The 27,975-nt window shown below is 35.0% G+C and overlaps 3 protein-coding genes across 3 annotated transcripts; 1 reads left to right on the top strand and 2 right to left on the bottom strand.

The window, feature by feature from the left end:
* Positions 1-4,963: 4,963 nt before the first annotated feature.
* On the bottom strand, positions 4,964-5,923 carry OR8K1 (olfactory receptor family 8 subfamily K member 1). The gene has a single exon (XM_072791942.1). The coding sequence runs from the start codon at positions 5,921-5,923 to the stop codon at positions 4,964-4,966; it is 960 nt and encodes a 319-aa protein (XP_072648043.1).
* A 5,507-nt stretch (positions 5,924-11,430) lies between these two features.
* LOC140613414 (olfactory receptor 5J3-like) lies at positions 11,431-24,233 on the top strand. The gene is made up of 3 exons (XM_072791941.1): positions 11,431-11,639; positions 22,210-22,370; positions 23,078-24,233. Exon 3 carries the CDS (start codon positions 23,101-23,103, stop codon positions 24,037-24,039), a length of 939 nt encoding a protein of 312 aa, XP_072648042.1. The 5' UTR covers positions 11,431-11,639; positions 22,210-22,370; positions 23,078-23,100; the 3' UTR covers positions 24,040-24,233.
* OR8K5 (olfactory receptor family 8 subfamily K member 5) lies at positions 11,822-12,763 on the bottom strand. The gene has a single exon (XM_072792062.1). It carries the CDS (start codon positions 12,761-12,763, stop codon positions 11,822-11,824), a length of 942 nt encoding a protein of 313 aa, XP_072648163.1.
* Positions 24,234-27,975: the final 3,742 nt, after the last annotated feature.

The raw sequence follows: 27,975 nt of genomic DNA, 5'->3' as shown, positions 1-27,975 counted from the left end.
CAGCGCTAAACTGCTGAGCCACTGGGGCTGCCCAAGAAACACATTCTTAACTATAGAGAACATACTGATGGTTACCAGAGGGTAGATATTGGGGAGATAGGTTAAATAGGTGATGGGAATTAAGGAGGGCACTTGCTGAGATGGGCAATGTATGTCATATGTAAATGATGAATCATGAAATTTTATACCTGAAGCTAATACTACATTGCAGTTAACTGAGTGGAATTTAAATAAAAACTTTTAAAAAAAGAAAAAAAAGGCCATATTACAACTGCTTTTTTAAACAATATATTTTTAAAAAATAAAATATAAATATAAATGAATTAAGGGAAGCCTGGGTGGCTCAGTGGTTGAGCATAACCTTTGGCTCAGGGCATGATCCTGGGATCCTGGGACGAGTTCTGCATCAGGCTCCCCTCCAGGAGCCTGCTTCTCCCTTTACCTACCTGTGTCTCTGCCTCTCTCTCTGTGTCTCTCATGAATAAAATCTCAAAAAATATATATTTTAAAATTGTAACTCGGATAAAATAAAATGCCAAGTATGTATGGGCAACATGTGAAAAATAACATCTCCAGAGTTACTACCAATAAGAATATATTTCATTACTGTAAAATGTTCTTCTGTGTGTCTTTGCAGCAAATTGTCTCACTCTATATCTTAAGCCACAATTGTTATGATTTTTCATAGATTCATTTTTCCTGTTTTGGAACTTCATGTAAATGGAATAAGATAGTATGTTTGTGTCTGGTTTGTTTTGTTGATTTAATGCTATTGAAATTTATTCACTCTGTTGAATTCATGGACAACTTAGACCATTTTACTGGTGAGTCAGACCCCATTCTATGTATTTACTACAATTGTTTTTTTATCTATTGATGGACAGCTGAAACATTTCCATTTTGTGCTGTCATAACTAAAGTAATCCGTGGCATTAATATACACACATATATTTTTCTGGACATCTTTTCATTCCTCTTGGGTAAGCATTGAGGAGGGCAATTCTTGGGACATATGGTAGTGACATATTTAACTTTACTTAAAACTGCAAGACTGTTTTCCAAAGTGAAGTTCCTCTGTACACTCCAATCAGCAATGTGTGATGATTTCAGGAACTGAACATAGCAGATGATATGATTCTTTGCCCTTGGCAATCTAGTATTTTAAATTTTATCCATGCTAATGGGTGACAAGTGGTAGCTCATAGTTATTTAATTTCATTTCCTGGGTGACTAACGATGTTGGTCTTTTGACATGTGTATCGACCTTTCATACATCTTCTGCACACTGTCTTTTCTGATCCTTTTCTCCATTTTTATTAGTTTATTTGACTCTTGTTATTAATTTGTGGAAGATATATATAAATCTTATTAAATTTCTTTAGCTTCTTAGCTGATAATTGAACATACATATGTCCATGTGTTTGGGGTTCTCTATTCTCTAGATTTAGGTTTATAGTTGTCTTTTCTTTTAAAAAAATTTATTTATTCATGAGAAACACAGAGAGAGAGGCAGAGACATAGGCGGGGTGAGAGGCAGTCTCCCCAGTCTCTCCTCAGATCACAACCTGAGCCAAACGCTCAACCACTGAGTCACCCAGGTGCCCCTATAGTTGGTCATTCAGTCAATATTGTATGTTCCCAATTTGTTCCTTTTTAAAAATTGTTTTAGCTATTCCGGATCTTTTCTGTGCTGTATAGAAGCAGACTTAAAGCCAGACATGAGGTACCTAATTTGTATATCATGAGGTTAGGCTTAGAACTTTCTACTCTGAAAAGAATCACATTTGGTAGCAGTTACTAAACTATTTTCATATTAAAATCTGATCCCTACCTTAACACTGAGTCCTGTTAGAAGCTGTACTTTGGTCTCAACCCTATGATGGTAAGTTAAAAGATGAACCAATTGGATGCTTAGGATGACGTATTAAGAGAGGTATTTTTTTTTTAAGAGAAAGAAGGAGAGAGAGAGCATAGAGAGAGGGACAGAGGGAGAGAGAGAGAGAATCTTAGGTAGGCTCCACACTTAATACAGAGCCTGATGTGGGACTTGATCTCATTACCCTGAATCACAACCTCAGCTGAAATCAAGATTCAGGAACGTAACTTATGAGCCACCTAGGTGCCCCACATTCTTCTTTTTCCATCAACTCTCCCCAGCTTGTTAAAGCTAGAATTAATGGCTTTCTGTTACACTGAGAAATTTGAAGTGTTTGAGAAAATCCCTTCAAGAAGTGGTATATTGTGCTGTTTTTTGAAAACCAAAGTAATAGGAAAGGGATTCAAGAAATCAATGTGCAGTCCATGTAGGAAATTAATCTCAAGGACTTTTCAAAATAATTGGAGGGTGAGTTTTTCAATTGATTCATTAGGGCCTTGTAATTATTGTCATTTAATAATTGATTTAAATAAATCCCAATTTCCAAGCTAAAATATTGAATGCATGAAACCATTAATTAGATATGCACTGAAAATACATTGAGGAAAACTAAAAGTTCTAACTCTGGGAAAAGGTTTGAGAGTATACAAATACTAAAGGTTTTTCGTGTAGGTTGATAGCATTATTTCTAAACTATTTATCATTATAATTATGATGAGAATATGTACTTCATGGTGATTAAGGACAAAGGCTGTATCCAATGAAGTCAAGAACATGATAAGTTTCCTGTAGAAAAGACGGTAATATTTTAGAACCATTCATGTTGCATCTAAACTTTCAAATAGCTCATGATATCATCTGCTTATAATAATCACCTGATTGTCAGCTGATGCGTACAATCATCTATTGTTGACATTTTGCAACTTCATTATACAATTGCACAATGAAAATGATATGTCACTAAATATTAATGTCCCTTCTTAAGAAATAATAGAATAAAAATACTACTTGGGAAAAATTACAATGCATAACACTTTTCTTCTGTATTTTCTTTTTTATTTCAAATATTTATGCATGTTTATAAAACATCTACCAATATATCATTGGAATGTGAAAGAACTCTTACATTTATTTTAGAAATAAAAAGCAAGAGTATATATGTCATAAGTATAAAGCTGTTTATTATGCTCTTGTTTTAATAATGGTGAAAGAAATAAAAAGCTGCAAGCAATCAAGTGCCCATTAATCAAGGGATGGCACATACAGAGTGATTGATGGATACCCCACAGAAATAAAAAGAGGCAAACAATTAAGTGTCTATCAATCAAGGGATGGCAAACATAGTGATTGATGGATACCACATATTTGTAGGCTTATGTTAAAAATGATATCTAATGTTTATTGACCAAGAATGATGCTAATGATAAATTCTCAAGTAAGAAAAATAAGTTGCAGGGGTATGGTGCATTATTATTTCTGTAAAGCCCTTTTATAATGGATGATATAGAAGAATGCTATTAATATTATTTGACTTTACTTTTGGTTTGTGGATAGCAACGGAAATAATAGAATTTGGGAAAGAAAAACATATATGACTAAAAAGGACTGTGTAGTATAATATAAAAGGTTATTCTAGAAAATAAAATGTATTCATAATAACATATGCTTAGGACAGAATCCCAAACCAACATGGTAAACAAAATTGATATGATCAGAGAATACAACTTTCTATTTCTTTTATTGTGTTTCATTTATGTTTTATTGTAGTCATGTTTAATTTTGACTTTTAAAAATAAAAAAAGCTTTATTGAGGTTACAATTGCTAAATAAAAATGGATATAATTAAGGTGTACAACAATGATATATGTGTATGTTACAAAATTATCATTATGAAATGATTACCACAATCAGGGTAATTAACATATCTATCACCTTACATAGTTAATTTTTCTATTTGCGGTGAGAACACTTAAGATCAACTCTGTTAATATACTACAATACAAGAAGGGAAAAAAAATAAGTAATATACATGAATTTGGGACATGGAGGCCACAGTTTATATTTGACTTAATTCCCCAGTTTCAACTTTGAATTTCTAAGGAAATTGAAACATACACTATTGAGGTAGTGTATATATTTTTAAAATCTAAAAAATGCCCATTAAACAACAAGGAGAAGACTAAGATATTAAGAATCCATTCATTTGCTGAGTGAGTGCACAATGTGAATGAAGCCTTGTGTTAGCAATAGTCCATGCAAAATATTGTCACTGTATATACAGTCTGATGGAGGAGAAGAAATAGACATTAATGTCTCATTTATCTTTAATCTTTGCTATTACTGCTATAGATTTTTCAAAATGTTGATGTCATTCTGATAGATGACCAATAATTCCTTTATCTTGATTTTGGCAATCATAAATCAGCTTATCATCAGGCTGTCATAAATCAAAGTTAGCTATATAGTTTGAGGATCTGTCCAGAGGGATGCATAATCAGTCAATATTTTTCTCATGCTCTTAATGAAAAAATCTTCCCAAATGACCACTGTATCCTTGAGGTAGAAAATATAAACTCAATCCAATTGAACATTTCATTCTGAGGTAATATACTTTATTTCCCATTTAGCCTAGATTCTTGAAACAATTTGTTCAAGTTCTGTTATAATCACACATTTACTTACTTACTTGCCTCCTGGCTAGCCTACACATTCTTCATGATACAATCTTATTTATTGTTAATATGAAGTGACTGCTATAAAATATACATTACTCTGATTAATTCTATTCAATTTTGACTAAGGTTTTTTTCTTTTTAACCTCTACAAGCCCAAATTCAATATGATTTGCTTATAGGCTCCAATATGACCTTTAATATCACTTGAGAGTTAAACTATCTGTCTACAATATTTATTCATTTATTCAACTGAAGTGGAGAAGAGTATAGGGAGATACAAGAGGAACTATTTTATCCAGAAAATGAAATAAACACTCAGGTAAAACATTGCTCCCTTTTGATGCTATAGTTGGACTAATGGAGTATTAAAGAAAGATTTTTGGATCTAACTTTGCAACTGAAAAGGAAGAGACTAAGTGGGGATTTTGCACCCATTGGTTAAAGTTCTCTTCAGAGCACCTTTTACTTCTTTGTTCCTTAAGCTGTAGATCAATGGATTCAGCATAGGGATCACCAGAGTATAAAACACAGAAGCCATTTTATCAATATCAAATGTATGGCTGGATTTGGGTTGCAGGTAAATAAAGAGTAATGTCCCATAGAACACAGTCACCACTGTCAGATGGGAGCTACAGGTGGAGAAGGCTTTGTATCTCCCTTCAGTTGAGTTCATTCTGATAATGGCCACAAGAATAAATATATAGGATACAAGAACAATCAAGAGAGAAGAGAGCAAATTACAGCCTGAAAAAATTAAAATGATCAATTCTAACTCATGTGTGTCAGAACAGAGCAGGGATATGAGAGGAAGGCAGTCACAGTAAAAATAACTGATAATGTTAGATCCACAGAAGGACAGTTTAAATAACTTAATTGTGAGAAAAAGAGACACAAATATGCTGTAGAGATAGGGAACAAGGACCAGCGCCCAACGTACCTTCTCTGCCATGATGACCGCATACAAAAGAGGTTTGCAGATGGCTACATAGCGATCATAGGCCATTGCTGAAAGAATAAACAGTTCAGTGATGATGAAAATCTCAAAGACTGCCAGCTGGGTGGCACACCAATGGTAGGAGATTGTATTTTTGTGCACCACAAAATTTACCATCATTTTTGGGCCAATGACAGTAGAGTAACCAAGATCAGTAATTGACAAATGTCTAAGGAAAAAGTACATCGGAGTCTGTAGCCTGGAGTCCAAATGGGTCAAGATAATTATGCCCAGATTGCCTGTCACCGTGACCAAGTATATGATGAAGAAGATTCCAAAGAGGGGTGCTTGAAGTCGAGGGTTTTTGGTGATTCCCATGAGAATAAATTCAGTCACCTCACTCACTGCAGTATAATTCTGTTTATCCATATGGTTCATCTTGGTAAGCTGTGTAAGGTATAAAAGCACTATATTATATTGGGGATGCTATCTTCTAAGAGAATTTAAAATATTATGCATGAAATACAAATATGCTTTTTTTAGAATTTATTTATTTATTTATTTATTTTTAAGGGAGGAGAGAGAGAGAGAGAGAGAGAGAGAGAGAGAATGAATCTAAAGCAGACTTTGTGCACTGAATGTGGATCCCCATGCTGGGCTCAATCCCAGGACTCTGAGATCATGATTTGAGCCAAAATTAAGCATCAGACACTTAGCTGACTGAGCCACCTGGCACCCAGATACAGATATACTTTATCATAAAATGTAAATGGAGACTCCTCTTACCATTAGGCTCAAACTACAAACATCTACACTCACATTGTAGTGTTAATGCCTGACAATCAGCTTTTTTGATTGTAATATAAATCCCTGAGATTAAGCTTTTCATTGCCAATGCATCAATTTCAAAAACATCCATCTCAAATAAGCATATTGCTAGCTACACAATTAGGTAAAGAGTCAGGCCACTCTGCCCATGAGGTCTCTGTATATTTTGGAAAGCCCTGGGTGACCTAGAGAGCTGACTATTGGAGAGACCCTGCATTTCTCTTCCCAAGCTTTAATTCCTGTTCCTATTTTAAAATGCACCAATAAAGAGCAAACTAACAAAACTCTAGACCTTTCACCCTTGATCCCAATAAAGGCAGAAATCCAGGTCCTCCAAGCCCTCTGAGACCAAGAGTAGCATGGGCCCACTGATATTCCTAGCTGATGACACCCCTGTGATAGAATGAGACCTACACACAGCATGCAGTGATGGAAACTTTGCTCAAGTATTCTTCAAAGTGGAAAAATACTTTTAAATAATTGTTTTGATACAGTGACCTGTTTTTTGGACCCACAGATGTTTTAAGTATATCAAAAGATGTATTATAGGTCAGCTTTTTAAAATTTTGAAGCAAAGAGAACAAATATCTACACTGAAACCATAAACCTTACCTTATTGACAATGATCATACCTGTTTAATGTGGGAAGATATTAAAAAAAAACTTTCTAATGGTTGGTGGAGTGATGCATAAGGTGGTATTCAGGAAAACTCTGACTTTAAATATATATTTCAATATTCTCACCGTAATGTTGCTCAGTTCATTTACCCAGTAAAAAAACTAGTGGTGTGATTTGTTAATCTCAGAAATTTGTTATTAATATTTTGTACACATTTGCCATATTGGTATTTTTGCCTATTAAATCACATTTTATTTTCTTTTTAAAGATTTTATTTATTTATTTGAGAGAGACAGAGATAGTGACAGAGAGCAGGAGCAGCAGGAGAGGGAGATGCAGGTTTCCTGCTCAGCAGGAAGTCCAATACAGGGCTCAATCCTAGGACCCCTAAGATCATGACCTGAGCCAAAGGCAGACAGTTAACCAACTGAGCCACTCAGATGCCCCTGAATCACTTTTTCTAATGTTCTTCCAAACATACATTGCTTTTGTACTAAAAGGATTTGGCCATTCCAATTTTTTATTAATTCTTCATGGAAATTAATCTAAAGAGGCTTGGTGAAAAGAATTTGGATAAATATGAAGCGTTGATAGAGAATTCACTATGTGCTGGACACTTGTCTGAGCAATTTACATACATTAACTCATATGATGCACACAATACCTCTAGGAAGTATAGAGTATGACCATATCCATTTGAAAGTAAAAAAAAAAAAAAAATGACTTAACCAAGGTTACTCAGTAAGTAGTGGAGTCAAAATTCAAAAAAGTTATTCTGTCTTCAGAATATATTCTCATATAGATAATAACAGTCTTTCTCTCTATTAAGGTCACCCTGAGTCAATAGGAAATGAAAAGTGGAACAGGAAAAAAATAAGGTAAATAAGGATACACAAAGATTCCTGTTAAAATAGAGAACAGAGGCAGTAAGTTATATGAAAACAAAGGTGGTTTGAGAAGCACAGCTCAGAGTACCAGAGAGTAAAGAACAGGTCTCTCCTATACATGAATCCTATTACTGACAGAAAAGTCTATTGCAAAGGAAGAAAGTTTTGCAGAGCATAGTGCCCATCGAGACTTTGACGATAACCAGCTTAAGCTATACACTGACATTTTCAAAGGGCAGTGTTTTCTACTTACCTTACTAGAGAATCTACTATGACTTTTGTTTTAATCTTCACTGGTTGCTGCAGGATGTATTTAAACACTTTCCTACCCCCTTGAGACTCATTTTGTTAAAATTTTAATCTGACCCCAGAATAAAAAAAAATGCATGTAAAAAAAAAAAAAAAAAAAAAAAAAAAAATGCATGTAATTACTTGAGGGAGAGTATCATGAGTCTGTTAATTCTTAGAAGGTCCCATTGAGAAAAATTAAAAAGTATTTTGTGCCTGTGTCTAACTGAATAAATAAATTGTACAGTATCACTAGACCCTGGAAATCATAAATATGCTTCAGTTAGCATCTTAGTTATACAATATCATGCACATATGGGTATATTTCTCTCACATACACAAGCACACACATACACACATACACACAAAATCCATGAGTAAATGAAAGAATGACTTTCTAGAAATAGATTATGCAATTTTGGTTATACAGCATCCATTATCCAAAGATACTTTTACTGGACAATAAATTGATATAAGACAATGTTTTATGATTTGTATTGTTGCTGCCAGTGTATCCGTGGTAAATCTTTTCTTTGTTCACAAAATATCTTTCATCTCTCTCTCTCTTTTTTTAAAGATTTTATCCATTAATTAATTCATGAGAGACAGAAAGAGAGAGAGAGACAGAAACACAGGTGGAGGGAGAAGCAGGCTCCATGCAGGAAGCCTGCCCAGGACTCAATCACAGGACCCCAGGATCAGCCCTGGGCCGAAGGCAGAGCTAAACCTCTGAGCTGCCAGGGCTGACAATCTCTATCTCTTTTTAATTTTTTTTTTATGATAGTCACACAGAGAGAGAGAGAGGCAGAGACACAGGCAGAGGGAGAAGCAGGCTCCATGCACCGGGAGCCCGACGTGGGATTCGATCCCGGGTCTCCAGGATTGCGCCCTGGGCCAAAGGCAGGTGCCAAACCACTGCGCCACCCAGGGATCCCCTCTCTATCTCTTTTTAAGGATTTCTCTATCATTGGTTTATCAAGGATTTCTCTATCATTGGTTTAAGGATTTCTCTATCAAATTTGAATGTGATATTGGTATAATTTCCTGCTTAGAATAATTTTAACTTTTATATCATATATGTGTGTATGTATACATACATATATATACATACTTATATATAAACATATACATATCATTGTTGTTTTTAAATTAATTTGGAAAAAAATCTGCAGCCAACATTTCTTGCAGTGGGGTTTCTGCTTCACATACTCTTTTTTTTTTTTTTTTCCTACTTGGACCTACATTTAAATATATAGTGTGCAGCTTGTTACTGTTCTACAGATCACTTCGACTATTTTCATAGTATTTATCCAACTTTTGTTTTCTCTCTGGCTTCATTGGGATAGCCTCTATTGTGATATATTTAAGTGTAGTTGTCACTTAACCACTGGGGTGTCAGCTGATGCTGGTCCTGGTGATATCTCCTAGGTGCAGTACCTTAACTGCTTGCATCATTGCTTGACACAGGCCCTTGCTTGACAAAGGCTCCTGCTTGATATGAGAGAGTCCATTTTGCTCTCTACACTCAGATTTTTTGGGGAACTGGGAATAGAAGTTAGGATGACAGAGTTAAGAGAAGACACAATCAATGGGACAAGTGGAGCCAGTAATCATACTCTTCAACCATAGTCCATGTTATGCTGAGATACCATGTTGGAGTGAGGGAGCTCCCTGTCCCTTGATATGAGGGTAAACCCATCAGGCTCCTACTAGGAGGAGGAGTGGCACTGGACTGGCACTGACCCTCCTGTGCCCCCATTACCCTAATTGTGATCTGTCATTCTCAATAAATCATTTAATTCCACTCTTACTAGGTAGGTTCACCTGAAATGTTTGTATTCATTCTCTTCATTTTAATACATATAGAATTTCCACTCACAGAATGCTAATCTAGAAAGAGGCTCTTTTCAGTATAGTAGCTCTTAGCCATATGTAACTAGTGCTTCTGAGGACCTGATATTTTATTTTCTTTTAATTACTTTAAACTTAAAAAGCAATAATTTCCTCAGTAATTGAGAAAAATTTTAGTATGTTTGAAGCATCTTAGGTATGTGAATCTCCTTTTCAACTATAAATTTTGTTATTTATTTATTTTTAAGATTTATTTGGGAGAGAAAGAGCAGGCATGTGAGTGGGGGAAGTGCAGAGTAGAGGGAGAGAGAGAGAATCTCAAGCAGACTCCCTGCTGAGTGCAGAGCCCAAAGTGGGGCTTGAACTCATGATCCTGAGATCACAACCTGAGCCAAAATCAAGAATTGGACACTTAACAAACTGAGCCACTCAGGTGCTCCTCAACTATAAATTTTATAAGATCAAAATACAGATTAAGGATTTCCCCTGAAAACTAAATGTTCCTGTGAAAACTGGAATGTTCTCTAAGTGTAAAGTATTCAATTTTGAAGACTTAGCACAAAAAGAAAGAAAATGGAAACTATTTTGTTAACATTTTCCATTCAATTATATATTGAAATAGTATTTTGGATATATAGGGTTAAATAAAATATATTATTAAAGTAAAAAAAAAGTGTAGTTGTCATTTTTTTTCAGCTCCTGTTACTCTCATCCAATATATATTTGTTTGCATCTAATATTGTATTTTTATTTATAGAAGTTCCATTTGGTGATTTAAAAATGTTTTATTTGTGTCCTCAAAATGTGAGTGCTTTTATCCAATCATTCAGTATATTGGACATATTTATAATATGTTTTAAATCCTTGCCTAATAATTCTATCATCACTGTCATTTCAGGACCTATTTAAATCATCTCCTGGTGAGGTCATTTATTTCTGCCTTCATATATGTGCAGTATTTGTGATTGGATACTGAATATTGTGAATTTTATATTAATGAGTAGTATAATTTTTTTGTCTTCCTAAGATATTATTAAGTTATAAACCATGTTAAACAATGTTAATAATGTTATAAACAAGGATTACCTGACTTTTTGAGACTTATTTTCAAACTATGTGAGTAGGAATCTAAAGCAGCTTTTACCTCCGAGACTTCTATTGGATACTTGCGTGTTGAACATGGGCTCTACACTCTAGTTTTCTCATGTCTTCGTGCCCTGTGTGAACTCTGGAATTGTTCAGTTTACAATTCCATGCTTCTTCTTTTAACCACCTTGTGGTTTTTCACTGTAGGCATGCCCAAGTTAGTGTTGAGCCACAAACTCAAGAAGACCTTTTAATGTAATTACTTTAAATGTAAATAAGTTAAATTATCCAAAGGTAGGGATTGACCGAATGGATTAAAATATTATGATACCACTATACATTATCTGCAGGAGACTCACTTTGTTTATACCTTGTTGTGGGTTCAGAAAATGCAGTGAAAACAAGATTCAGAAGATACCTACATCCTCCCAACCAAAAAATAAAAATAAATACAACAACAACAACAAAACTGACAGAAACAAATACACACTTGGTTTACTGATGCTGTATTTAATAAAGATTTTCAGTGGGACAAATGTGAGGTCCAATGGGATAACTAAAAGAAACTTTGAACCAAAGGCAAAGAATGTTTTGGGTAAGTTCATTTAATTAAGATCCAAACTAAATATATATAAATATATTGGCTAAATCTAAGAGAAACAATTTGTGCATTGTCTTTGTTCTGGAGCCACAAAGTATGTAATTATATTGATTAGATAGATTATTAAGTGACATTTGCCTTTATCATAGTTTATTAGAACAATATTCCATAGAATATTAGATACGAAGTTTGCATCGATTATTAAAGAACCTGCAGAAAGCGTTTTTTACCTCTTTGTTCCTTGGGCTGTAGATTAAGGGGTTAAGCATGGGGATCACTAAAGTGTAAAATACGGAGGCCATTTTGTCAGTTTCAAAAGAATGGGCAGATTTGGGCTGCATGTACATAAATAGCAGAGACCCATAGAATACAACTACCACTGTCAGATGAGAACCACATGTGGAGAAAGCTTTTTTCCTGCTCTCTGTAGAATGGATTTGAAATATGCATGTCAGAATTAGTATGTAGGACACTAGGACTACCAGCAGAGAAGAGATCAAATTCAATGCTGAAAATAGTATGATCAACAATCCTATTTCTTGTGCATTTGAGCAGAGTATAAGTAACAAGGGAACATCATCACAATAGAAATGATTGATAACATTAGATCCACAGAAGGTCAGTGTGAAAATCTTAATAGTGAACAGTAGAGCCTGAAAGGTACTGTAAAGGTATGGAATGCCCACCAGCATGTAGCAAAGTCTCTGGGACATAATAACGTTGTAGAGCAAAGGGTTACAGATGGCCAAATAGCGGTCATAGGCCATAGCTGACAAGATGAAAAATTCACTGATAATGAACATAAGGAAGAAAGCCAACTGTGTGGCACATGCATAATAAGAAATGATATTTTGGTCCACAACAAAATTTACCAGCATCTTGGGACAGATGACAGTAGAATTACCAAGGTCAATGAAAGCCAGGTGTTTGATAAAAAAATACATAGGTGTGTGGAGGCGGGAGTCCACCTGGATCAAGGTGATCATGCCCAAATTTCCCACCACTGTGATCATGTAGATGATGAGGAAGACCCCAAAAAGAGGAACTTGAAGCTCAGGCTGCCGTGTGACTCCCATCAGAATGAACTCAGTCACTGACGTTAGGTTCTGTTTACCCATTGAGTCCAGTTAGCTATTCTGGGAAGAAACAGGTTGCTATCAGCTTTCATGTAGTATCATTTAAACAAATTATAATATTTGTAGACAGAATGTAGATTTTTCTTTGTAATAGGGATAGAAAAATAAATCCCACATCTGATTCCGAACTAAAATAAATGATAGAATCTTTTACTTCTCAGCAGGAAGGATCCATATGAAACCCATGCACTGATATGGATGATTAAACTCTAAATAGAGTCAGCATACCCACCGATTTTATTTGTTTATTTATTTATATATTTTTATACCCACCGATTTTAAAATAACACTGATATAGATTTATTTGACTATTTCATCTACGCAATTATATCACAATTTTTCTTTAATACACTTCCAATTTTGTATGAGAATTCCAGTGACATTTTGATATTCTTAAAGAAAGAAGCAGAAGTAATATGGAGCTAATGAAGTTTGAGATTTAAGTTTCCTCAGTAGCATTTTCCCCTGGGTGGGGACTTAACAATGACTAATAAAGTGATATACCTTTATAAAAGTTAAAAATGTAAAATATTTTTGCCTTGGTCAATTAAGCCCACTTTCTCTCTCCATTCCAACCTCTGCTACATCATACTTCAGCTAATATCAAGTTGCATTGGCATGTCTGCAGGAATTTGTGGGATCCATTTAAGGGGAGATTGAGTAAATAATACTTTATTTGATGGTTAGTGAGTATATCTATATGTTTCAAAAATCAACGATATTTATCACAGAATAGTGTTATCCATTCTGGTGTAAGAACAGCTTCTAAGAACACCTCTACCACCCAAAAGACTGAGATATATATAGAATTTCATTAATAAAAGCATATTGATAGATTTTATGATGCTTTTGACTATTAATTTGTTTACAACTAAACTTTTAAGATTACTTTTCCACTCTAAGTAAATATTTACATTTATATTACAACTTACATGTATCATTTTTATTTCCTTTTAAAAAAAATAAAACAAAATCTCAAATTACTATAAGCTTCAAAATGCAGAAGATTTGGATCCATTCCTGGGGTGCCCGGTGGTGAATTTGATTAAGCATCTGACTCTCAGTTTTGGTTTAGGTTGTCATCTCGGGGTCATGAAATCTGGCCCAGTGTCAGGCTCTGGGCTCAGCAGGGGTCTGCTTAAGACTCTCTCTCCTTCTTTCTCTGCTCATCCCCCCTCGTCAAATAAATAAATAAGTCTTTTTAATTTTATTCTTTTTTTATTTTTTAAAGATTTATTTGTTTATTTATTCATGAGAGACACAGAGAGGCAGAGACATAGGCAGAAGGAGAAGCAGGCTCCATGCAGGGACCCGATGTGGCACTCCATCCCACAACTCTGGGATCACACCCTGAGCTGAAGGCAGGCACTCAACCACTGAGCCACCCAGGCATACCAAATAAGGTGTTTTTTTTTTTTTTTTAATTATTTTATCTATTTATTTGACTGAGATAGAGTGAACACACATATGTGCATGAGTGGGGCAAGGGGCAGAGGAAGAGAGAGAAGCATGCTCCCCTCTGAGCAGGGAGCCAAGAGGTAGGGCTCTATCCCAGGACCCTGGGATCATGATTGGGATCATGACCTGAGCCAAAGGCAAACATTTAACTGCCTGAGCCACCCAGGCACTCCAATAAATAAATCTTAAAAAAAAAAAAAACAAAACAGACTGGGATCCCTTCCTGCTAAAATATACAGTTTATATCAATATTCAGGAATTTTGAATATTGAATTTTATATACTATATTTCCTCTACTATGATTATTTATATGCATAGATTAATCCTTCCACTGTGGATATGATGAAGCATTTAACATATTTATTTGAGCACTTATTAGCTTATTTCTTGAACTGTAAAATGGTATAGTGTGAGTATAGCACTGTCATTTGCAAAACTTTCAGTGCTGTCTTTCCTTTATCATTTCATAAAATTTACACAGGAAGTCAATAAAACAAAGTGATTGAAGACAGTGAAACTGCTTTAGCTTAACCCACCTGGATTCCTTCCTTTCACACTCAGTTTCTCAGTGAACACATGGAACTCTGTAAGCATGACTTTCCACTAGAGAAATAATTGGAGTTGAACAGATAAAAAGAATAGAATTACTATAATGTAATGAGATGTCTAGCTTTAGCCTGCACAACGGTCAGTCCGAATGAGTCAATGTACACACTTCTGCCAATCAAAGGGAACTCCCGGGAGCCTACCACAAGGTCAGCTAGAGCCTGAAGCTACTTGGTGGCAGTTGTCAGAACTCTCAGAATCTGCTAGTTTTTAGTGTCAAGTGAGCCAATTTGATTCTAGGAATGGGGACGGAGAAGTGAGGGAATACTGGAGATTGGTGAGCCACTTCTACCCCATTTTGACAGATACTGTCTGCTGTTTTTCCATTGGGTCCCACCTTCCTTTCAGGGCATTTTGTTTTTCACAAATAAGCACCAAGTGTTGCAGGAGATGCTAGGATGGATATTCCTGCAGAATGAAAAATGCCCTGAGCCAACAAAGGGATTCAGAATCCCAGTACTGGTCCTAACACTTTGAAGTCTTTAATATATTGCTAATAATTATTCTAGTGTTTGTTGATTTCATTTCCCTTTTCGGTATCAGTTATTACCTCCCTCTGAAGACTTCTGGATTCTTTTACCCTGCCTATTCTTTTTTTCATATTAATTTTTATTTTATTATGGTAAGAATATTTCACAAGAGATCTACCTCATTAAAAGGTGTTTAAATGTACAATAGAGTATTGCTAACTATAGGCACAATGTTGTATAACACATCTCTACATATTCATCTTATGTTAACTGGAACTTTCTACCTGTTGATTAGTAATTCTCCATGTGATCTAGGAACCCTACTTCTGAGTATTTATCAAAAGAATTACTATCAAGATTTTAAATAGATATTAATGCCCTGTCCATTCTTCTTATGTTGAAATGGATTTCTGGAGAGTTTTGAACATCATGATGTAAATGTTTTAAATACTTCCATTAGAGAAGGCAGTATATAAAACATATGCAAAGGGATGACTTTTCAATCTTTAGACATGGTAATATTAGTAAGGAGTTAAATGAGGTTCTGAGCTTTCTCCATAACTCTTAGAAGTCATTCTATATTTTGCCAGGCTACTCAATCAGTTTGTAAAGCCCATTCTGCACAAATGAACAAGTAGTAAGCATCTAGTTGAGAAAACAAATGAACAACTTAAAATATCTACAAGCTCATGACTGTGAGTCCTTATATTAAAATTATATGTAGTTTATAAAATACTGCATGGGAAATATATATCTTAAAATATTCTTTTTCAAATATTTCTCTGGATATATTTATCTGAAAGAGTATTATTAAATATCACATAAGACATATACTAAAAATTATTTGTTGTTTATCTGAAAGTCATTTGTAACTTGGCATTCTGTATTTTACTTAGAAATCCTAATCTTAATAGTTTCTAATTGATGAGACCAGTGATGCTTTTTTTCAGATAATGTCCTCCTCACTTCTAATATCCAAATTCCACTGTTGATTATCACAAAGCAAATGGATCTATGATATCTAGTCAATTCATATAATTTTTTAAAAAAGATTTTGTTTATTTATTCATGAGATACACACACAGAGAGAGGCAGAGACATAGGCAGAGGGAGAAGCAGGTTCCCTGCGGGGAGCCTGATGCAGCACTCGATCCCAGGACTTCAGGATCATGACCTGAGCCAAAGGCAGATGCTCAATCACTGAGCCACCCAGGTGTTCCAATTCATAGAATTTAGAGCCCCCAAAAGACCATTCCATTCCAGGAAAACTCCAATTAAAAAAAATATAATGAATTTTTGTGGTGTAGTAAGAAGAATCAGCTGTCACAGACCATAATAGCATCCATTGTCAGAAGCCAGGAATCATGGGAAATTACCAACACCCAGGTGATAATCAAAATGAACAAGTCTTATCCACTCACCGTTCAACAATTGGGTTTTCTTCTTCTAGATTACTTTTATTTTTTCTTTGGGTTGGGAGAATTTATGCTTCTCTTCTCCTTATGATGCTCCCTGAGAAAGCCATATGTAATTCATTCAGATGATGATGCCCAAATCATCTGAGAGATTTTTAAAAAATTGCTTTGTGTTTCCTACTAATTATCCAGGACATCCTACATATTCCCTAGTGAAAAACTGTAAGGGACAATTTAAGGAAAGGAACAAAACAACATAAATGCTCTGTACAGTTCCACAGAGACTTACGTGATATAAATGCACTCATTTGCACAGTCAATGATTACAGTAACAATGGAAAATACTTTGACATGGCCTTATCCCAGTAAAATTGGAATAGTTCCAAAAATCATGGATAAATTTGAAAATAGTATCATAATCAGAAAGGATTTTTCTTTGAATTTATTATTCACATACAAATATATTAGTGGCCACTGGGTTAAAATATATCATTTAACTTCAGTAAGTTAGATATTACTATTCTTATATTCAGAGGACACCAAGCTTAGATGATTTGCTCAAAGTCGCACAGTTGACAAGTAGAAGATTTGATATTAAAACCCTCATCTTTAAATGACTGATATACATGCCTTGTCCTTTCATATGGCAAATCTGTAATAATTATTGTAATGCAATGAGTTACTATAATGACTGGCTCAACTACAGTGTTTCCTGAGCTCAGATCCAATCAACCTTGGATATTTCCACCAACCTTAGATGTTTAGTGCAATCTCATTAAGAGTAAGATCTATTGTCCTGTTTTCAAATTCACTAGTTCTTTTACTGCAGTGTCTAGTCTGCTGTTAAAAAAGTGAACACAAACTATTCATGTCTAATAGTACCTCCTGCCCATAGAAACTCATTCAGGCTCTCTATCATAATTCCTGTTTCTCTTTTTAATGTACATATTTGCATTTAAATTCTTGCAAATATTTGCAACTGTTTTAAAGTCCCTTTCTGCTAATTCTACTATATCTGTTATTCCTAGGTCTAGTACTGATGATTTGTTTTTCCTGGGATTATGAATACCATTTTCCTACTTCTTCAACCTGCTGAGAAATAGAACTTTGTTTTTTTTTTTTAAAGATGTTTATGTTCTTTTTTAAAAAAATTTTATTTATTTATGATAGTCACACAGAGAGAGAGAGAGAGAGGCAGAGACATAGGCAGAGGGAGAAGCAGGCTCCATGCACTGGGAGCCGACGTGGGATTCGATCCCGGGTCTCCAGGATCGCGCCCTGGGCCAAAGGCAGGCGCCAAACCGCTGCGCCACCCAGGGATCCCAGAAATAGAACTTTGGATGCTAAACAACAAACATTCTACAGTTGAGTGGGAAATTTTTAAATCTTTCTTTAAACAGTGTTGTTTTATTTTGGCAGGGAGTTTATTTACTTCTATTTACTTGCAAATCTACTTAATCGTTTTGAGACTTAATATTGAGCTCTGTTAGAAGTATAGGGAATCCTTTCCTCTGGGGCAAGTTCTCTCTTTTGCTGTCTCCACTGGAAGCCTGAGATATTCAGCTTCCTCACTAAGGCTTGACAGAATTTGAATGTATCCCACCCTGGGTGAATCACTAGTTTTCATCATACAGATCCCTGGTAGTTGCTCCTGATCTGGGCTTATGGGGTCTCACCTTAATACGTATACTTTAGAGTCATTCAAAGTCTCAAATTCCATGCTAACATCTTAATCACTTTTCTTAGGTCTTCGCACTCAGTACTGAGCCTCAGTACTCAGCTTGCACATTCTGGGCACCTCAGCCCTTCCTGATCTGATTTTGTGCTTTCACTTCAACTTGACTAATGTGTCCTCCATGTGCCCCAATCACTGCCCCATGTCAGAAATTAGTAAACTTGCCCTTTCTGTCTCAGATCATAGTCCTGAACTGCCATTCGTCAAATATCTGAAAACATTTGTTACATATGTGTTGTCCTATTTGCCAGTTGTTTTCAGGAGCAGAGTTAGTAAAATCCAAGATTCCAGTTACACAGATTGACAAGAGCCCTCAGGAAACACATGCTAGCAATTATCCCTTATCAGTCTGATTTTTAACATCCTTCTCATTATCCTCCATGATCATTATCCACTTTTTTCCCAGATTTTCCAGATTTCTATACATTCTGATGCAAGTGTCTTTGGGATGGTATTTATTCTCCAAACTTTTTAAAAATGAGTATTTCATTATTTTTTATAACCCCTTATTTCTACTGTGTAATGCCTAGAATATATCATCCAACAGTAAATATTAGTTTGATGAGTGTAAGTGATGAGGGAAGCAAAGGCAAAAGAAACAAAATTTCCTTACTACCTATAGTTCATTGACAAACTCTTGAAACAAATAGAGTAACCTTCCTCTGGGAGCTCAGCTGCCTTGATGTTAATACTTTGCTAAGGGCAAAAGGTAGTCTTAGTTTAACATTATCCCAATGCCCCATGATCCCATAAGTCTACTTTAACATAAAAAGATTCCTCTGGAAACTTCCTTTATCTCTATTCCCCCAAGATATATGTTAGCAATCATCTTCTAAGGATATAATCAACTGATCTACCTCTGAAAGGTCTCAGGACTGAGTTTTTACTAACCGGTAATAAATGATCTTTTCCTAACAATAGCTAGCCCTCTCAAGGTCCTGAAAACATTTTTTCCAAAACACCTGTCCTTAACCCCCTCCCCACTAGAAAATATAATCAGCCACTCCTCATGATCTCAGTACAGTTCTTCCTGTCCAAGGGTCCTGTTTTAATAAAACCACCTCTTTGCACCAAAAACATCTTAAGAATTATTTCTTAACTGTTGGCTCTGATCACCAATATCCTCCCTACATCATAAGCACTAACTCTAAACTGGATTTCTAGCAAGATTTTTCCCAACCCATTCTGCATGTTAGACTGAAAATAGAGATAGGTGTTTTATCACCATCAGAATTTGCTTGTTTAGTGTGTGTATGTGTTGCTTTTAAAGCAGTAACATTTGTCAGTTTCCTCATCTTAAATACAGTTTGTATTTATGAAGTTTGTAACAAGTCTAGAAACATCTATTTATCACTTAGTTAATTCACTTTTTTATTGAACTGATTATATTCATTATTGTTCCTATTATATTTTACTGATTTTCAAAAATCTCCCCATCTTTTGTTTGATATTTCCTTAAGTTCTTTATAGCATTTTAGTTAATTATGCACGTTAGGGAGATATATGAATCATGGGAAAATGTAAAGTCCCTTGAGAAACCGTGTTTCCTAAGGTTTCATCAGTTATGCTATAATGTGGAAGCAATACTAGAGCTCCTTAGAGGCCCATGTAAAGTGTATATATACATATATTCACACTTGTATCCAAAGTTGTCCTCTTAGAGGAAAAGAATGAAATATGTTAAAACTATTTATTAGTTTGTTATTCTGTTTGTTGTTCATTAATAGATAAGATTTGATTTCGATTACTTTACTTAGGGTTATCTTCAGATACATACTATTAATGTAATAGCTCTGTATATCATATAATCATTAACTTCAATTGTTTTTGACTAAAGAAAGAGTGGAAAGCCAGGGAAAGGGAATGAAGTTTTAAAGCTAAAGGTTTAAAATATTTTTTTTGGTAAGTTCAATTTATTTTGTAATTTTTTTCTTTTTTTATTTAAATTTCCTCATATTGAGCTGATTAGTCAGAAAATTTGTTTTAAATCTAATAGAATCATATGAGTGTTAAAAGTGTTAGAGGTCATTTCATCTAACTCCACATCCTATCATCCCATTCTACTTTAATATCACCTTAAATTTTGCAGAGGATGGCATCCCTGAAAACATGATATAATTGAATTTCTAAATTCCATTTGGAAATGCCATTTCTATGTTTACAACAAAACCTGTGTACAATACATAATCCTTCCTTGAGGAAATGTTTTTCAACTGGTGTTCCGAAAAGATGAGTCGGATAGTTACATAACTCTAACCAATACAACTTTCTGCAGTGATAGACATTTCTATAATTTGTTCTGTCCAGGATAATGATTACTAGTCATATATAGATATTGAGCATTTGAATGGGGAATAGATCACAGAATTGAAATTTTGTTCAATTTCAGTTTCTATGCAAATAGTCACATGAATAGCTACTGCATAAGATAGTTCAGAATATGATGGACAAATGTTATATTCAGTTTTGAAAAGTCTGGGGTTAACATTATTTGCATGTATTTGGTAAGTGTTTTGGTAGTTTTTAATTAGCATATGAGAAATTGTGAAAATTTATGGGGTAGTAATTTATCAAAGGAAATAAATCATTCAATTGCATTTACATTTAAATACATTTTAAATAAATAAACAAGAGATTTAAAATGGGGGAAAGGTAAATTGGTTGACTAAAGTACTTTTTTTCATGATTTATATTCATCCACATCTTCCTTTAAAAAATCTCACATAGCGATTACCTATCAATATATTTCTTATCTACTTACTTATCTATCACCTATTACCTATCCATGCATCTATCTCTATCATCTATCTTTCTATTATATCTTACTATCTTATCTATAATTTGAGTATTTATACGCCTAAAATATATAGCATTTTGCTTGTAATATCTCTTATTTTTTTCAGTAATCATGTGATATAGGTGTAATTGTATACAGTCTGAAAGAAGATAAATGAGTCTGCCCAAGTCAGTAAGTCAGTATGTGATAGCAACATATGTAAATCATTGGGTTAATGTTAACCACTTCTCTTTTGTACTACCTAAAATATATTAATTAAAATAAGTCAATAGAATATAGATAAGCCAAATTTTATTATTTTACTTCTAAAAATACACTCTTAAGTCTTTTTTTTTTTTAAGATTTTATTTATTTATTCATGAGACACACAGAGAGAGAGGCAGAGACACAGGCTGAGAGAGAAGCAGGCTCCTCACAAGGAGCCTGATGTGGGACTGGATCCCAGGACCAGGATCACGCCCTGGGCTGAAGGCAGACACTCAACGCTGAGCCAACCAGGCATCCCACACTCTTAACTATTAAATGTAGAATATGGGAGAGAGTTCTATTCTATTACAGATATATTAATTCTTACAGAAACACAATACAAGCTGAATAAAATGTATATATAACCAAACTAATGGAAATTGGATTTAGAAAACCATAATGTTCATATACATTTATCATTATATAGAGGAAATGAAAAAAGTGCTCCAGAGAGTGATAGATGATCATGGCTACATACATTTTACATTTTATCCTTTCTCTATATATTGTGTACAAGAACTTATATAAAATTAGACCTATATTTATATATACATGTATATAGCAAGTAATTAAGTACATTGAATATTACACACATTATCTGTAGTAAGCATTTGTATAATGACAAGTTAATAACAGAAATAACATAATTTATTCATTTGGGCCTCAGATAGCTTATGAAATCTTCTAACTGTTCTATTTAGGCAAGATGTAGTTTTCAGTGCTCTGGATCTCAGAGAAGATGATTCCATCTGTGCTACCCATCAAGAGGCATCAGAATAGGCCAGAGATCCCATTTAGGAGATCCAGAGATGCAATTTAAGAGCATCATCTTGAAGGTCAAGAGCATAGCATCATCTTGAAGGTAAACCCCTGCCTTATAATCTTTGCCAGTTCTCTGGTTATATCATAGTGCTGGTGTGGGTTAACTAAATAGTTAACAGGACAACTGATTTTAGAACTTCTTATAATTTACTCCTTTTATATCTAAAAATGAAGAGTTGAAAACAGAGCTTAAATTGAACTTTGCAAATTCCCTTCACTTGCCATTATCGTTCCTCATGCTGGTATCAACTTCCTATAGAGGTATGATGAAGACAACTGAAACTTTTGAGAGCATCGGTGCTTTTTCACATATTTCCTTGTGGGATAGAATCATAAGTAGCCCTGAAGTAAAGTCAAGAATCTAATCAAGCTTCTACTATTATAAATGAGGAGACTTTGAGGTGCATGGGTGGCTCAGTTGGTTAAGCATCTGCCTTGGGCTCAGATCATGATATCTGGGTTCTGGGATAGAACCCCACATAAGGCTCCCTGCTTAGCGGGAAGTCTGCTTGTCCCTTTCCCTCTGACCCTTGCCCCCGCTCATGCTCACTCTCTCTCAAATAAATAAAATATTTAAAAACAAATAAATAAATGAAGTGACTTAGGTTCAGCAAAATAATGATTAATTCAAGGGCACAACTCTATACATGTTTGTATTTGTCTTTAATAATACCAGATTGTCCTGTCCCTTCTATTTTTTTTTTTTTTTGTCCTGTCCCTTCTAATCTCCTTATTTTTCCATCTCAGATTTCAAGACAAGGAATTACCAAATGGCCAAAGAGAATTTCACAGCTGTTACTGAATTTATTCTTTTGGGACTGACAGACCACCCTGACCTGAAAATCATACTTTTTGTGTTGTTCTTGGTGATTTATGCGATTACCTTGCTGGGGAATCTGGGTATGATCTTCATAATCCAAATAACTCCCAAGCTCCACACACCCATGTATTTTTTCCTCAGCTGCCTTTCATTTGTGGATGCCTGCTATTCATCTGTTATTGCACCGAAAATGCTGATCAGCTTCTTGGTTGTGAAGGAAACCATCTCATTCTCTGCCTGCATTGTGCAACATTTGTTTTTTGGGGTGTTTATTACCACAGAAGGCTTCTTGTTGTCAGTGATGGCATATGACCGTTATGTGGCCATTGTCAACTCTTTGCTTTACAGTGCAGCCATGTCTAAGAGGAAGTGTGTAGGGTGGGTCAATGGATCTTGGATATGTGGAATAATTAACTCATTAATACACACAATAAGCTTAGGCAGACTGTCCTTCTGTGGGTCCAATGTTGTTAACCACTTCTTCTGTGATATTCCCTCACTCCTAAAGCTATCATGTTCTGATACTACCATGAATGAATTGTTGCTCTTAACTTTCTCTGGAGTCATTGCCATGGCCACCTTCTTGATTGTGATCATTTCCTACGTGTTTATTGCTGTTGCTATTCTGAGGATCCGCTCAGCAGCAGGCGGACAGAAAGCCTTCTCCACGTGTGCCTCCCACCTGACTGCTGTGACCATATTCTATGGTACTTTAAGCTTTAGCTACATCCAGCCAAGTTCCCAGTATTCTGTGGAGCAGGAGAAGGTGGTGTCTGTGTTCTATACACTAGTGATTCCCATGTTAAACCCACTTATTTACAGTCTGAGGAACAAAGAGGTAAAGGATGCTGTCAAAAGGGCCATCGAAATGACACATTTCCCTTGTTAATTTCAAGTCCCTGCTAACCCTACAACAGTCCACCAGTCAGTTTTCTACATACTAACATTCACATGAATTCAATTAGCTTTAGTTTCTAAGTATAGTACAAACCATTTTATTCTGCATGCTCATTTTCACATGAGGAAACGAGGGTATGAAGTAGAAGTGGTTTAATTCGTAACTTTGAGAACAGATAATTTAAATCTCAGCTCACTTGACTATTGATATGTGCATCAATTTTAATAAAATAAGTTCAATAAAATTTATTTTTTCAATCTATCTAGAATTATACATTTTCTGATATTTGGAAAACTGAAAGAAAATATATGCATAAACTTTAGGAGATATAAAGAATTAGGGATTTTTCTAAGATACTTAAAAATTATTTGCTCAGAAAGTTAAGATAATTGTATGCATTTTTTCCTTTACTTTTAAGATTTGCATTAAATTTTAAATATTGATAAATCTCCATGTTAACTAAAAATAAGTGAGTTATTCCAAATGGTATTTTCCAACTAGTATCTATTTGTCAACTCTTCTTCTTAGATATCAATGACCTTGGCAACAAAGATGGGTTGCAAGACAAGGATACTATTAAAATCCTCAGCTTGCAATAATGAGCTTGACCATCCCCCCAAAAATCTATCTAAATAGATATATGTATAAAATGACTACATTTTAAAGTAGGAAAAATTCAACATTCTTGTCATATATATCTCCCTTCAAGATTCTAGTCCATGTTCTTTCATGATTAAAAAAACGTCCATCATTCTAAAAATCACATGATGGATATTAATATCTGCCTAGAGGTTTAGTTCTATAATGATGGATTACTTGATTGTGAAACTTCATTACTTCCCACCATTTTAGAAATACTAATCTGGGGGATCCCTGTGTGGCTCAGCGGTTTGGTGCCTGCCTTCTGCTCAGGTTGTGATCCTGGAGTCCCAGGAACAAGTCCCAGGGTCAAGTCCCATGTTGGGGTCCCTGCATGGAGCCTGCTTCTCTCCCTGCCTGCTTCTCTCCCTGCCTGCTTCTCTCTCTGCCTGTGTCTCTGCCTCTCTCTCTCTGTGTCTCTCATGAATAAATGAATAAAATCTTAAAAAAAAAGAAATGCTAATCTGTTACCAAAAATGCTGTAAATAATATTATAATACATTTTAAAAATAAAAAGCATTTCTATTATGTACGATGTTCTCTATTTTCAAGTGCCTTTTAACTATGGATATCAGAGGAGACAACCTAAGGTGTTTAAAACTAGTGAAAAAGTTTTAAAGTAGCTAAACAGTTTTACATCTGTAAGTTCATACCTGATGGTGACAACAGTCAATAAAAGAGTGACAAGATTTAAAAAAGGAAAAGTGATTTTTGTCTTTCCTATGAACAATGGCAGCAGCAAAGCTATTGTAAAAGTAGTTATTTTTGCATATTTGTTTTGTAAGACATGGGGCAGGAAAGTAGGTTAATTTCAAGGAAATGTGCTGTTCATTCACGTGGGATATAAGTCACATTCCTTGAAGGTGTTGTCTCAAATAGAATAACAATCTTCATCATTGTAATGCTAATGAGATTTGCTAGAATAATGTTTTTGTCTTGAGAGAGCATGCACAAGTGGGGAGGATAGGGGAGGGGCAGAGAAAGAGGGAGAAGCAGACTCCCCGCTGAGCAGGGAGCCTGATGCTGGCCATTCATGACTCAGGGATCATGACCCGAACCAAAGGCAGACACTTAACCCCAACTGAGGCATCCAGGCACTCAGAATAGTGTGTGTTTAATTGAGGTAACACTCTGATTTCTGGGACAAGCAAACTTATATATGCATACAGATCTCCATATATAATCTTTATAAACTATAAAGAATTAATATAAAGAATAACAAAGATCAGTGGAAAAAAATAAATTTTCCCATACTCTTTTTATTTTTAAGGAATTATTTATTTATTTAAGAGTGAGAGCAAAAGAGAGGGAGAGAGGGATGGAGAGCATGTGAGCAGGGGTGGTTGCAGAGGGAGAGGGAAGGAGAGAATCTTAAGCAGCTTCCACACTCAGCACAGAGCGTGACATGGGGCTTGTCTCAGGACCCTGGGATCATGGCCTGACCTGAAACCAGGAGTTGGAAGCTCAACCAACTAAGCCAGAGTCCCCTTCCCATGCTCTCTTTAGATAACCTCAATCCTCATTTTTGTTTACAAAGAAATCTGGCACAGTCATTATTTTTAGTATATTCCTGAAAAGGGAAAGTTATAGATCCCTAATACTAATGAGTTCAGATGCATTAAAATTTAGAATTTTAATGTTTTGAACTTTTAGTTATTATATTGCAATTATCTCTTACCATTTTCCTTGATCTCTCTTTGATGTGAACAGGTTAGCTATTTTTCTTGGTTCAGTATTTCTTACCTTACATTTTTTTATTCTTTATCTTTCAAATTTTCATGTCATTAAATTTAAATTTTTGTATTTATTCATGTATATTTTATCATACATATATGCTTATTCAAATATCTGAAATTGTTACTGACTTAAATCCATTTATTATTTGTTTTCTTCAGACATATGAATGCTTGCTTTTATGTCTAGTTAATAATATTCATGTAAGTACATTTTTTCCCTAAAATTCAATCCTAGGGTCTTTGTAGTCACCAATTTAATTGGTTTAATTTTTTAAGAATTATAAATTTGCTTCTGCTGAGTGCCAGAAGTATTCCTATGTTTATCCTGGAGTCTCCAGACCAACTCTGTTAGACATATTCTCATTTCCATGGTGAATCTTGTTTTATTGTCATGGCTTAAGAATCATAACTGCCCTTTTCAGCTCAAAATGTTTTGTTTACTTTATTCTCTTTGTTCATCAGCCTTTGAGGGTCTTTGGCTTTCATTTAGTGTAGCAATATTTTGAAATCTATGGTTCATCCAGGATGCAGTTATACTGTAACAAGTGTACCATTTTGGAGATCTTATCCAGTGTTCACTTAGAAGGGTAAGTCTTTCTACATGTTACCAACATTCCCCTCTGTATTTTTAAAGGTGCATATTAAACATTTTAAATTCCTGATTTGTTTCTCTCATTATGTCAGTGTTTTTCTTTTTCTATTAGAGGAAGTAGAGTTAGAAAGTTACCTTTTTATTTTTTATTCTTTAAAGATTTACTTATTATTTATTTGAGAGAGAGAGCACAAGCAGGGAGAGGTGCAGGAGAGGGAGAGAAACAGACTCCCTGCTGAGCATGGAGCCCCATGTAGGGCCTGATCTCATGACCCTGAGATCATGACCTGAGCTGAAATCAAGAGTCAGAATTTTAACTTACTGAGCCACCCAGGCACCCCAGAAAATTACCCTTTTTAGATATCTAGTTGCATTCTCCCAGAGAATGCTTTCCCTAGAGCCACCATCTTTATCTTGGACATAGGGACTCAAGTCCATACCGCAGCTTGATGTGTTATGAAGGGAAAGGTCTTCCTCAAGGCAAGAGAACCCCAGCTGTCATTTAACATCCCTTCCATGATGCTATCCATCTTGTTGCACTGAATGTCTCCCACAAAAAAGACCCTTTTTAACTTTTCCCACTACACTTTTAAAAAGCTTATAGTCCTAAAGCTTAATGAGAAGAGAGAAAGGAGTATCAGAAAGAGGGAATATGCAGTGCTCGTCAACTGAGCCTTATATGTCATGCTTTTAATACACAACCTAAAGTTTACTACGGACCCCAAGGGCCAAACTGGATTGGCCTTGCCTCCTATCAGAATCAGTATTAGTAAGTGAATCATAATTCTGCCGGGACATTTTTGAGGGGAGAAAATGAACAACTTAAATCTCTTCCTCAAAATAGTTCCTTATTGTGGTCTAATCCCTCTCACAAGTGGGCTAGCATGTATTTCCCACAGCAAGACACAAATTCCTTTTGTCTAGCTAGATTTTCTGACAGGTGTTGCTCATTTATTCTTT

Source organism: Canis lupus, chromosome 21 (genome assembly GCF_048164855.1).
Source record: "Canis lupus baileyi chromosome 21, mCanLup2.hap1, whole genome shotgun sequence".
NCBI lineage: Eukaryota > Metazoa > Chordata > Mammalia > Carnivora > Canidae > Canis > Canis lupus.
Note: the sequence above shows the minus strand (reverse complement) of the source record. Positions and strands in the feature narration are given on the sequence as shown.

Coding starts and splice junctions, on each gene's coding strand:
- LOC140613414 (XM_072791941.1), top strand. CDS start 23,101: ATGGCCAAAGAGAATTTCACAGCTGTTACTGAATTTATTCTTTTGGGA.
- OR8K5 (XM_072792062.1), bottom strand. CDS start 12,763: ATGGGTAAACAGAACCTAACGTCAGTGACTGAGTTCATTCTGATGGGA.
- OR8K1 (XM_072791942.1), bottom strand. CDS start 5,923: ATGAACCATATGGATAAACAGAATTATACTGCAGTGAGTGAGGTGACT.